Raw genomic sequence first — 12,500 nt, 5'->3', positions numbered from 1 at the left:
TTGTAATCTAGTTAGCTTTTAAATTTGTATGGATTTGTGAGGCTGCAGGGAATGGAGAGGAAGGATACAGGGGAAGGAAAGAGGGATTATGAGGGGATTATGAGGGATTATGAGGGGAGCAGACCTAGAGGAAGGTAGGAGAAGAAGCCACCAACAATTGTAGAGTTGAACGTAATGGATAAATAAAAATGTACTGAAATTTACGCTGAGCTACAGTGACTTCTAAATACTTACTATATCCAAAAATCTTTGGAGCCTGACACAATTTATCATTATTCACTTTAAAAAGCAAATAATAAGGGACCAGGTGTGATGGAAAACAACTGTAATCCCTACTGCTGCAGAGGATTTACTGTTTAAGGTCAACTTGGGGGAAAATCCCCCACAATGCCCTATCTGAAAAAATAAACTAAAGCGAAAGCGAGTGGAGCACAAGTGGTAGGGCTATTCCTAGCAAGCCCAGACCTTAAGTTCAAACCCCAGTATTGTGTAAAAAACAAAAAGGTAAAAGGATAAAATAGATCTGGGGCAGAGGCCAATTGTAGAGTATATTTGCAGGCCCTAGTGGGTGGGTCCAATGTCAAGTACCATAGAAGGGAAGAGAAGAGGGAGGGAAAGGCAGATTCATGCAGCTGACACTGCTCAGGACATGGGTGGTTCAGACAGAGTATCCAGTAGTGTGTGCTGTCATCTTTCAGCCAAAGCAAGTGGTGCACATCTGATGGAGAAATACTGTGGGAGGATACTCTAGTATAGCTAAGCAGTCCTTAGTGGAGAAAGACAAGGAAGAGAGATAGAGGGGGATTTTGCTTATTTTTTTAAAATCATCTTTCCTTCCTTCCTTCCTTCTTTCCCTCCTCCCTCCTTCCTCCTTCCTTCTCTCCCTTCCTCTCTCTCTTCTAGTCTTCTTTTTCTCCCTTCTCTTTCCTCCCCTTTTTTCACAGGTGTCACTCTGCAGCTCAAGCTGGCTTTGAACTCCCAATACTCCTATCTTAATATCATAAAGTGTTGAGATTTACAGTGTGCAACCTCATGCCTGACTTGTTTCAACTGGTATCAGGGTTCAAACTCAGGTCATTGCACTTGGTCATTTGGCTCAATTGCTTGTCTAGTACTCTTCCACTTGACCTATAATTTTAACCTAGTTTTTCCTTGTTTTTTTTTTTTTTTTTTGGAGATGGAGTCTCACCAACTTTTCCTCGAACTACAGATCTCAGACTCCTGAGTAGCTAGGATTTCAGGTGTACGTCACCAGCCCCTGTCTGTGCTGAGCATTCTTCTTTTTTCTTTCAGTATTATTGTTTGAACTCAGTGTCTTGAACTTTGTGGGCAGATTCTCTACCACTTGAGCCATTCCTCCAGTCCTGCATACACACATGCCTGTATCTGTGTGTGTATGTTTGTGTGTGTGTATACATGTATATGCATATATTGTTTGAACAGCAGTTTTAGACTCACTAAGTATATATTATCACGTGCAGTCTTAGCTTCATTGTTCTGGAATGAGCTTGCAGTGAGGAGATGATGGGGTTGCAAGCGTCTGAGGGCTTAAGTAGGACTAGACAGTTTGCTTCCAAGATAGTACTCACATTAGCAAGAACCAACATGTCCTCTCTATACATGCCTTCACAGGCTTCACACCAAGTGGGAAACTTAAATGGAAAGGAGTTTTTTTTTTATGTCTTCAGTGGTCTAATCTCAGAAGCTTCATCCTGCCCTGCCCTGCCTGGTATTCTGTTTGTTAATTTTGTCCAGCCTACCCTCAAAGGGAGAGAATTATAGGATCTAACTCTTAAAACCTGAAGTTTTGTGAACCTATTCTTAAAACCACTGTACTTGCCATTTATGATGACTGAGCTCTTTCTTTCTCTGGTGTTTTATCACTTGACTGTAGGAGCTCTGTACATAAAGGGACTCTATATATCTATACATACCAACCTATCAGCATTAAAAATGCCTATAGCTTCCACGTATATAAATAAATGTGACATGTGTACCAGTTTCCCAAAATGAAATGTGGACCAGTTTCCCAAAATGAAATGGAATTGAGGCCATTCAGTCAGACTTGTTGATTCTATTTTTCGCTATTAACATGCTTGTGCTGTGATATGGTTTTTTTGATAACGGAACTGGTGTTGCATCATAGATTTAGCCTGAAAATGGACTTTGAAATGGCTGTACTGGTTTTAACCTAGGACTGATTTTGATGAAATTATTCTGTCTTGACCTGAAGTTTTGATGTCACCATGAATGAACAAGTGTTTTCTAAGATTCACAAATTCAATAATATCTTTTCCCCTTTCTGTATGATATTGTAACTCCAGAAAAATTATGACACCCCATATTAGGCTCAGAGGAATACAAATTCTTTCAAACACACACATGCAAGCACACACACAGATTTCCCTGCAGATTTTTCTTACAGCAGTGGAGAGAACACTTGTCCTTTTGAAAGACTCCAGGGACTTTTTTTCTCTACCTGTTGTAGAAGACAGAAGCCTGCAGCATAAAGTCATCTACCTCAGCCTTTGGGACCTCAGAGTCTCAGAGACTAGACCACTGGGAAGGGCCTCAGTCCCTAGTTTACTGACTGAGTTCATGTCTCTGGTCCCTCAGGGGCCTGCATGCTCTGAGTGCTCTCTCTGAAGGTTCATGGAGGAGAAATAAGAGTTCTTCCTCTCAATTTCTCTTCATATCTCAGTTCCCATCAAGGGTCTGAGGTTTGGTAAGTGTTTGGGCTTGGACAAAGCAGGTAGGGCTGGGAAATCAAGGATGGACCTCAAGTTCTGGAGGAGGCTAACCCATAATAGGCATTAAGAGATCAAGGAGAGACAAAGAGAACATGGGGATAGACTTAGGCCAGTTTCCCTGTGAAATGAAGCTGGAGGTTCTGGGGCCAAGATTTTATTTTATTCAAAAATTAATTAATTAATTCATTTATTTTTAATATCTTTAAGTAGTTATATGAAGGAATTGCAATTCAGCATGTCAGTTTGTGAGTACAATCCATCTTGACCAGTGTCACTCCCTTCATAATTCCTGGGGTTTAGATTTTTAAAGTCTCAGAGAATGCTTTTGGATAAGTGGGGGAAAAGGATAATATTGAGACTATAATTTGACAACCCTGACAGAAGGATCTGAGAGATTCGATCTAGAAAGGATGTGACTCTTAGCTTTCTGTGTGCTTTACCACTCCTCGTCATTTGGGGCTTTCCACCTTCTGGGTATATTAGTGTACATGTTTAATAATTACATTGCATAATAATATACTATGTAAGTAATTCCTATTAATTAATAACAAAAATTCTCAGGCACTAGAATTTTTAATATAAGATTTATATGAGATTTATATAAGATTTTATATGAGAATCTTTTTTATATAACCTCTATGAATTTATGAAGAAATATAAAAGAGATAAAAAAACTTGTTCAGTATGGCACTGTGAGAGGTACAGATCAAAGGCAAATTTTAATTCTGAAAGTTAGTCTTTAAGCACCTACATTTGGTTCTGCTTTGTAAATTCATGTATGTCTTCTCATATATGTAATTGTACTATGCTTTTTTATTCCCTCACCCACCCACTCATCCATTCATTATTTTAACCACTCATTCATGATGCTGATAATTAGTGGAGCGTAGGAAGATACAAGGTAGAAAAGAAGAAAAGGATGTGGCTAGAAAAGCAAATAGGTTCCATCTCAAACAGAAGCCATGTGCCATGATGTACTTATTTACATACTGCCAAACTAGTGTTTTACAGCAATTGGTTTCAAACAAGAAGATAAATATATTAAAATGAACATCTCTTAGTCTCAAGAAAGACAGAAGGTAGGATAATCAGTGTAAAAAAATGGACAAAGTCCTACCACAGGAAAAAGATACCATGTTCTGTTTTGTGAGTGGGTAGAGATGGAACACTTAATTCAGTCTTGGATGCTAGTAAGTTTTCTGGAAGAATGTTAACATAAGCCAAGATAAAAGTTATGGAAAAAAAAGTACTCTTAAAAATTTCTTCCATCACTGGTGAGAATTTCTGGATCACAGTAGATAAAAGGAGTATGATCTTATTTTTATATTTAATGGAAACACTTTTAGCATCTTCCTGGCTTGGCATATTATTGGCTGTTCATTGGCAGGTTTTATTTACACATGAGGAAATACATATTTAGTAAGTTAAATATATGTTCAGAGAAAAAGATATTGTGACATTCATTTCTGTTTCAATTTATTACCAATATTTAATTCAGAAATGTTATTGAATGGCATTATTGTATAGATACATATTAAGGATATTATTTATTTATTGTCAGTACTGGGCTTAAACTCAGGATCTTATGCTTTCATTTGGCTTTCTGGCTTAAGGCTGATGATGCTCTACCACTTGAGCTACACCTCTATTTCCAGCATTTTGCTGGTTAATTGAGTCTCAAATTTATTGTGTATTTGTTGTGGCAGCTTTGAGTTACTTTCCTCAGTTTCAGTTTCTGACTCTTAGAATATGAATAATATTATTGCTTATTTCATTGGGTTTTTAATAGCATTACAAAAAGCAATTTCATGGTAAGATATTTCTATTTGTGTTGAATGTTGAAAACTCTCCAGAAAGAAATCAATTATTTCTTGTTGAATGGTGTAATATCTCGCTGTGATTTTGATTTGCATTTGCCTGTTGGTTAGTGATATAAAGCATTTTTCCATGAAACAAAACAAAACAAAACAATCAAACCTTGCTATAAAGCTTGCTTCTTTGCTTTTATCTTAGCCCAGGATATAGAATCTCTAAGTTCTGTTTTTCTTCCACCAGAGGTCTCCTCTGTATAATAAAAATGTATACATGAGCCAGATATCTCTAATTTTTTTGGGATATCTCCTTATTCATTCTTTATGTGTACTGGAGATGGACTTTCACATTCTTTCCCTATTATTCTCCATAGTGTGATATCGAGCATCACATTCTGGAGAACATTCTGGTTTCCAAGTTCCAGGAATGCTAAGAGTCACTGAAACTGGGGTATGGTTAGCATTTTTAGTACTGGATTTCTTTTTTCTTTTTTTGGTCAGTAGTGGGGCTTGAACTCTGGGCCTGGGCACTGTTCCTGAGCTCTTTAGCTCAAGGCTAGCGCTCTACCACTTGAGCCACAGCACCACTTCCAGCCTTTTCCATTTATGTGGTGCCAAGGAATCGAACCTAGGGCCTCATGTGTGGGAGGCAAGCACTCTACCATGGAGCCACCTTCCCAGCCCTTTCTCTCTCTTCTTTTTCTGATGGTTCTAAGGCTCGACCTCAGGGTCTGGTTGCTGTCCCTCACCTTTTTGCTCAAGGCTGGTGCTTGGTAACTTTGAGCCATGTCTCTACTTCAAGTTTTCTGGTGGTTAATTGGAAATAAGAGTTTCATAGACTTTCCTGCCTGGGCTGGCTTTGAACTGTGACCTTTGATGTCAGTGTCCCAAGTAGCTAGGAATACAAGTGTAAGCCACCAGCACCTGACTTCTGACTGTTCTGATTTACATTCTTCTTTATACTTCCTTACATCTTGTGAATTGTTGGTGTTACGTGGTATGTTGAAGAGCCCTACCTGATAGGAGACAGCCTCATAAGAGAGCATTGGCCAGAGACTCTAATGATTTTGGCTCTGCCAGTGAGTAAAAGACAAAGTTCTCCTTAATCATATAGTTTACTTCTCAGAGTTTCAGGTTTTTTAAAAAAATTCTTTTTTCCTGATTATGAAATAATTTTTCGTTCCAAAGTTTCTTTTCTTTCTTTTTTAAAAATTATTTTCTTTAAGTAGTTGTATAAAGGAGTTGCCATTTAACAAAGCAGTTTATGAATACAATATGTCTTGATCAATATAACCTCTTCCAACATTCTCAGCCATCCCTTCCCTATGCACCTCTTTCCTCATTTTTCTTAATTGGTCTACCCTGGTTTCCCTTATTTGCAATATCTAGTATATCTATGAGTCAAGCGGAAAAGGTCAGATAATGTGATGTCAGGAAAATGAACCCTTAGATATGTATCTTAATGTTTTTTTCTTTCATGCATGTGTTTCTAATGCACTTATAAGATTATCTCTTTGTTGCTTTGTATGTCCCTCCCCCACAGTATAACCCCTGCTTTCCCTATATTTGATATCAGTATAACTTGAGGAGGAGATGGGGAAAAACCAGTTGTTTAAAGATACAGGTGGACCTGTTGCAACAATGAGAAGTACAAGTTGTCATGTCCAAAACGAGCTTTACAACGTTGGTGCGGGGCGGGGGGGGGGGGAAAGGGGGAAGGAGAAAGATTGGGATTGGAGGGGAGGGGGAGGCTGGGAAGGGATGTGAAAGGTAAACAAAAGGAGGAGGCTGCAATGCTTGGTAAGAAATGTACGCATTATCCTGCCCATGTAATTGTAACCCCTCTGTACAGTATCTTCACAAATAAAATAAAAATAAAAAATTATTTTCTTTACGTAGTTGTATAAAGGAGTTGCCATTTAACAAAGCAGTTTATGAATACAATATGTCTTGATCAATATAACCTCTTCTAACATTCTCAGCCATCCCTTCCCTATGCACCTCTTTCCTCATTTTTCTTAATTGGTCTACCCCTTTCTCCTTTACCCCCTCATACCCCTTTCCAATGCCTGATTCTTGGTGTTTTATTTTGTTGAACTTGGATTTTGCTTTTCTGAGGAATTATACTTTTTAAGATCTCCCTTGATTTGACTATATTTCAGTTAATACATTTTTATACACTTGCATATCTCCCAACATATTTCCTTACAAGTTTATGAGCTAAATCTAGCTTCTACTTATTAGGGAAAACATGTATCCTTTGTCTTCCTGGGCCTGAATTACTTTACTTAACAAAATTTTTTTCCAGGTCTTTCCATTTCTTTACAAATGGTACAATACATTCTTTCTAATGGATGAGAAAAATTCCATTGTGTATATATATGCCACATTTTCTTGATCCATTCATCCACTGAGAGACATCTGGGCTGATTTCATATGTTGGCTCTGGCAAATTGTGCTGCAATAAACATGGTTGTGCTGGTGGCTTTACTATATCCTTGATTGTAATCTTTTGGGTAAATGCACAGGAGTAGAATTGCTGGACCATAGGGTAATTCTATGTTTAATTTTGTGGAGGTCTCTCCACACTGCTCTCCAGAGTGGTTGAACAAGTTTACATTAAAAATCTGAGGAAGGCATGAAAGCATGTATATTGAAAAAAATTTCTACATATGATAACACAAAGATTATGATGTGTAGTGGGAATTTTTGTTGATTTTCTTATTTTACTAATTGTGACATGCCTCTTTTAATTTCTACTCTTGTGTGTTGCCAGATTACTATCTATCTATCTATCTATCTATCTATCTATCTATCTATCTATCTATCTATCTATCTATCTATCTATTTATTTTGTCAGTGGTGGTGCTTGAACTCTGGGCCTGGGTGCTTGCTGTCCCTAAGCTCTTCAGCTCAAGGCAAGTGCTCTTCCACTTGAGCCACAGCACCACTCTGGTTTTCTGGTGGTTTACTGGAGATAGGAGTCTCATGGACTTTCTTGCTCAGGCTGGCTTTGAACCACTATCCTCAGATCTCAGCCTCCTGAGTAGCTAGGATTATAGGCATGAGCCACCAGAGCCCGGCTTTGATTACTTTCCTTTTTATGTGCACACATACAGCAACAGATTATAATAACTCAGGGAAAGCACAGCCATTTAAATAGAAACAGGATTGAATGTATTTTGAAGGAGATTCCTGAGAAACTTGAGGATTCATACCAGGAGTATTGAGTCTGGAGAAAATGAACATTATTTTTGACCAAAATAGGAGTGTCTTTCCTGAAAAGTGAACTGATTCCCTAGGAAGGATCTGGAGGAAGAATTACCATGTGATTTTTTCCCTCAAGTCCTTCAATTTGCTTTTAGGACCCAGAAGCTACTCATCAGATCTCAATGGCCTCGTACAACCTCAGTAATCACCACACAGGTCCCTTCACCCTCCTAGGCATCCCTGGACTTGAGGAGTACCACGTGTGGATCAGCATTCCTTTCTGCTTTATCTATTCTGTGGCCATCGTGGGCAATAGTATCCTCCTCTACCTCATTGCAATGGAACGTAGTCTTCATGCACCCATGTTCTTTTTCCTTTCCATGCTGGCCTTGACTGACCTGGTACTATCCACGACATGCGTCCCCAAAACCCTTAGCATCTTCTGGTTCGGGCCCCAGAAAATCAGTTTTCCTGGTTGTCTCACCCAGCTATTCTTTCTGCACTACAGCTTTGTTCTAGATTCTGCTATACTCCTGGCCATGGCCTTTGACCGCTATGTGGCCATCTGCTCACCTTTGAGATACACCACTATTCTGACCCCCAAAGCCATTGTCAAAATTGCTGTGGGAATCTCTTTCCGAAGTTTCTGTGTTTTCGTCCCATGCGTTTTCCTTGTAAATCGTCTCCCCTTCTGCAGGACCCATGTCATTGCTCATACCTACTGTGAGCACATAGGTGTTGCCAGATTGGCCTGTGCAGACATCTCCATCAACATCTGGTATGGCTTTTGTGTTCCTATCATGACAGTGATCATCGATGTGATGCTCATTGCTGTCTCCTACACCCTTATCCTCCATGCAGTCTTTCGCCTCCCCTCCAGAGACGCCCGCCAGAAGGCCCTTGGTACTTGTGGTTCCCATGTCTGTGTCATCCTCATGTTTTACATACCAGCGTTCTTCTCCATCCTTGCCCATCGCTTTGGACGGAACGTCCCACTAACATTCCACATTATGTTTGCTAACCTTTATGTAATCATCCCACCTGCGCTCAACCCTATTGTCTATGGAGTAAAGACTAAGCAGATCCGGGACAAGGTCATTCTATTGCTCCTTCCCAAAGGGTCCCAGTGATTTGTGCATTGGGACATGAGGGCAAGTTCCTAGAATAGATTCGATGAGAGACTGAGCCTATGGCCAGTGGCCTGAGAGAAAGGACATATGAAAAAAATCCTATTCGTCAGAACTGTGGTTTTGAATTTTTGTGTGTGATTTTCAACATTCCAATCATTGGAAAACAAATTCTGAGCTCAGAAAATGATATTTATTTTGCTTTTGGAACCAAATACTTTTTTAAATTCTTCTCTTAGTTTTTTTTTGTTGTTGTTGTTGGTCATGAGGCTTGAACTCTGGGCCTAGGTACTGTCCCTCAGCTCTTCAGCTCAAGGCTAGCGTTCTACCACTTGAGCCATAGCAGCATTTCCAGCTTTTTCTGCTTATATGGTACTGAGGAATTGAACCCAGGGCCTCATGCATGCAAGGAAAGCACTCTACCACTGAGCCACCTTCCCAGCCCCCTTTTTTTTTTGTGGTACTTGGGTGTGTACTAGGCAGGTGCTTTGTATTTGAATCACATCTCCTGCCCTACTTTTGAAATTCTTTTTATTTCTTTTTAGTGCTGGTATTCAAAATTAGGGCTTTGCCTTTGCTAGGCAGCACTTTACCACTTAAACCATGCCCCTACTCCTTTATGGGGATTTGAAGTCAGGGTTTATTTATAGCCTGGCTTGCCTACTCAGCTGGCACTGTACCACTTGAGCCACATATCCAGCCTGAATTTTTGCTAGTTATTTTGGAGCCAGAGTCTGTAAAACTTTTCTATTAGGGCTAACCTTGAATTGTAATCTCAGCCTCATGAATAGCTAGGATTGGAAGTGTGAGCCAACAATGCCAAGCCCCAGCTGTAATTTTTTATGATTGTCCTAAGATGATACGAAAGTTTTAATAAAAACAGTGAAATTAGTGGTATCTCTTTTTAAAATGTATCTGTAAGAAATCTGAATAACGTATTAACCTGTATCATAGTAGGATAAGGAAATGTTTCTAATGACAATTCTGTATAGTTCTGAACTTTTCATCTTGTGACTATTATCCAATCTGGGAAACATCTGATGTATATCCTAACATATACAAAGCATATAAGTAAGTAATAGTTATCAAATAAACAACTGACCAATCATTACAAAATGATTTATTGAGTAGCTAGAATTACAGATGTGAAGTGTGAGCCATTGGTTTTGTTAGGTTTTGTTTTGTTTTTTTTTGGGGTCCGGTCGTGGGGCCTGAACTCGGCCTGGGTGCTATCCCTCAGCTCTTCAGCTCAAGGCTAGTGCTCTACCATTTGAGCCACAGCACCACTTCCAGGTTTTTTCTTTTTGCTTATGTGGTGCTGAGGAATCGAACCCAGGGCCTCATGCATGCAAGGCAAGTGCTCTACCACTGAGCCACCTTCCCAGCCCTTCTCTTAGGATTTTAATCTATAATGTAAGTTTACCAGTATGTTATACATTATCACAGAATTTTCCTCACTTAATTTGTCATTTGAAAATGCTTTTTTTTTTTTGTTGTTGGTCATGGGGCCTGAATTCTGGGCCTGGGTGCTGTCCCTCACCTCTTCAGCTCAAGGCTAGCGTTCTACCACTTGAGCCACAGTTCCACTTCCAGCTTTTTCTGCATATGTGGTGCTGAGGAATTGAACCCAGGGCCTCATGAATGCAAAGCAAGTGCTCTACCACTGAGCCACCTTCCCAGCCCTGAAATCTTCTTGAGAGGCAGTGCTATATGGTTTAAGTCAAAAATGTCCTGTGAAGGCTCATGTATTAGGAGATTGTTGGCTAGGTGCAATGAACTTTTCAGACATGATTGGATCATGGAAATTCACTCTTCTTCAATACTTTTGTTCATTGATGAATTTAGAGCTGAATGCATCACTAGAAGGCAGAGTCTGGTTGAAGGAAGTGGATTACTGGGGCATGTCTTTGAATGTTATATATTAAAAAAAATTTTTTTTTTGGTGCCTGTCCTTGGGCTTGAAATCAGAGCCAGAGAGCTGTCCCTGAGCTATTTTGCTCCAGGCTAGCACTCTGCAACACAGGCCATAGGTCCACTTCTTTCTTTTGTTGTTGGTTAATTAAAGATAAGAGTCTCATGGACTTTCCTGCCTGGACTGGTTTTGAACCATGATCCTCAGAACTCAGCCTCCTGAGTAGCTAGGATTACACTAGCCCTTGGCTGAAGGATATGTCTTGTTCCCTGAACTTTCCTGTCTGTCTTTGCCACCTGGATGCCATAAGGTGAGCAGTTTTGTGCTCCACACATTCCTTAATGCTGTGTATCTCACCACAGATCCAGAAGCAAGAAAACCAAGCAAATGGGTATCAAAATTCCCGAAAACATGAGCCAGAATAAATTCTTCGTCACCTAAATTTTTTCTTTTTGGTGGGATGTTTTGTCACAGCAATGAAAAATTGATGGACATAGGCACATACTAATATTACCATTATTAGTATTAATAATATATAAATCATATCCAATTATATAATGGATTATGCATAAGTATATAGCATCTAAATAAAATTATTATTAATAATAATTGATAATATTAACATTATATAGATTAACTTGGTCCAAAGTTTTAAGTCTGGTAAATGCTGGTGTCAAGCTGAAATTAAGGAGATAGGCTAGGCAGATACATCCACAGCCTTCAGTCAACATGCACATCAGCCTACATGCAAAGGTAGATACAAATTTTAAAAAATCACCCTTAAGCAGTGGCTTGTGCAGGATTAATAGAAACATCTTTATCTTCTTCCCCTGAGGATGATCGGAGAGCATTAGTGTCCCTTAGGACCCCATTCTGCCTCTTCTCCACACTGAGCAGTGACCAGAGCATGCAAATGCACAGGGAAGCAACCTCTCCACCATCCCTTCCTTTTCCTCCACTTATTTCTTGGGTTGGTGTGTTTGCTCTTTTGAAGATATTCTGCGTGTATATCAACATATTTGTTCTTTTTTTGGGGGGGGGGTCTGGTTGTGGGGCCTGAACTCTGGGACTGGGTGCTGTCCCTCACCTCTTCAGCTCAAGGCTAGCTCTCTACCACTTGAGCCACAGTGCCACTTCTGGCTTTTTACTTTTTGCTTATGTGGTGCTGAGGAATCGAACCCAGGGCCTCATGCGTGCAAGGCAAGCGCTCTACCACTGAGCCACCTTCCCAGCCCCATATTTGTTCTTCTTTCTCTTTGGCCTGATTCTCAAGACTGGGTGAGTGCTGACTATTTGAAGGGGTTTGATGTGGGCATAAATGGCACAGCTTTTCAGTTAAACAGGTGGAATAAACTTTAGTAATCTGTTAAATGGAGTAGTGGATATGAAATACTGCATGAAATATCTCGAAGTTCTTAAAACAATAGATTTTAAATGCTTTCACCACAACAATGATGAGTATGTGAAGATAAGTTTGTTCCTTCACCTGATTTAATGATTTTACAGAATATATGTATATAAATATAAATATCACATTTTACCTCATACAATGTAATTATTACTTGTCTATTGAAAACTAAACAATTTCAATTTTGTTTTTTTTTGGGTCCGGTCGTGGGGCCTGAACTCTGGGCCTGGGCGCTGTCCCTCAGCTCTTCAGCTCAAGGCTAGCGCTCTACCACTTGAGCCA

At 39.6% G+C, this 12,500-nt stretch overlaps 1 protein-coding gene across 1 annotated transcript; it reads left to right on the top strand.

The window, feature by feature from the left end:
* The first annotated feature begins 7,953 nt into the window (after window positions 1–7,953).
* On the top strand, window positions 7,954–8,901 carry LOC106000353 (olfactory receptor 52H1-like). The gene has a single exon (XM_013035607.1). The coding sequence runs from the start codon at window positions 7,954–7,956 to the stop codon at window positions 8,899–8,901; it is 948 nt and encodes a 315-aa protein (XP_012891061.1).
* The last annotated feature ends 3,599 nt before the right edge of the window (window positions 8,902–12,500 follow it).

Source organism: Dipodomys ordii, unplaced genomic scaffold, assembly GCF_000151885.1.
Source record: "Dipodomys ordii isolate 6190 unplaced genomic scaffold, Dord_2.0 Scaffold216, whole genome shotgun sequence".
Lineage (NCBI taxonomy): Eukaryota > Metazoa > Chordata > Mammalia > Rodentia > Heteromyidae > Dipodomys > Dipodomys ordii.
The sequence above is the reverse complement of the archived record's forward strand: the minus strand, read 5'-3'. Positions and strand labels throughout refer to the sequence as shown.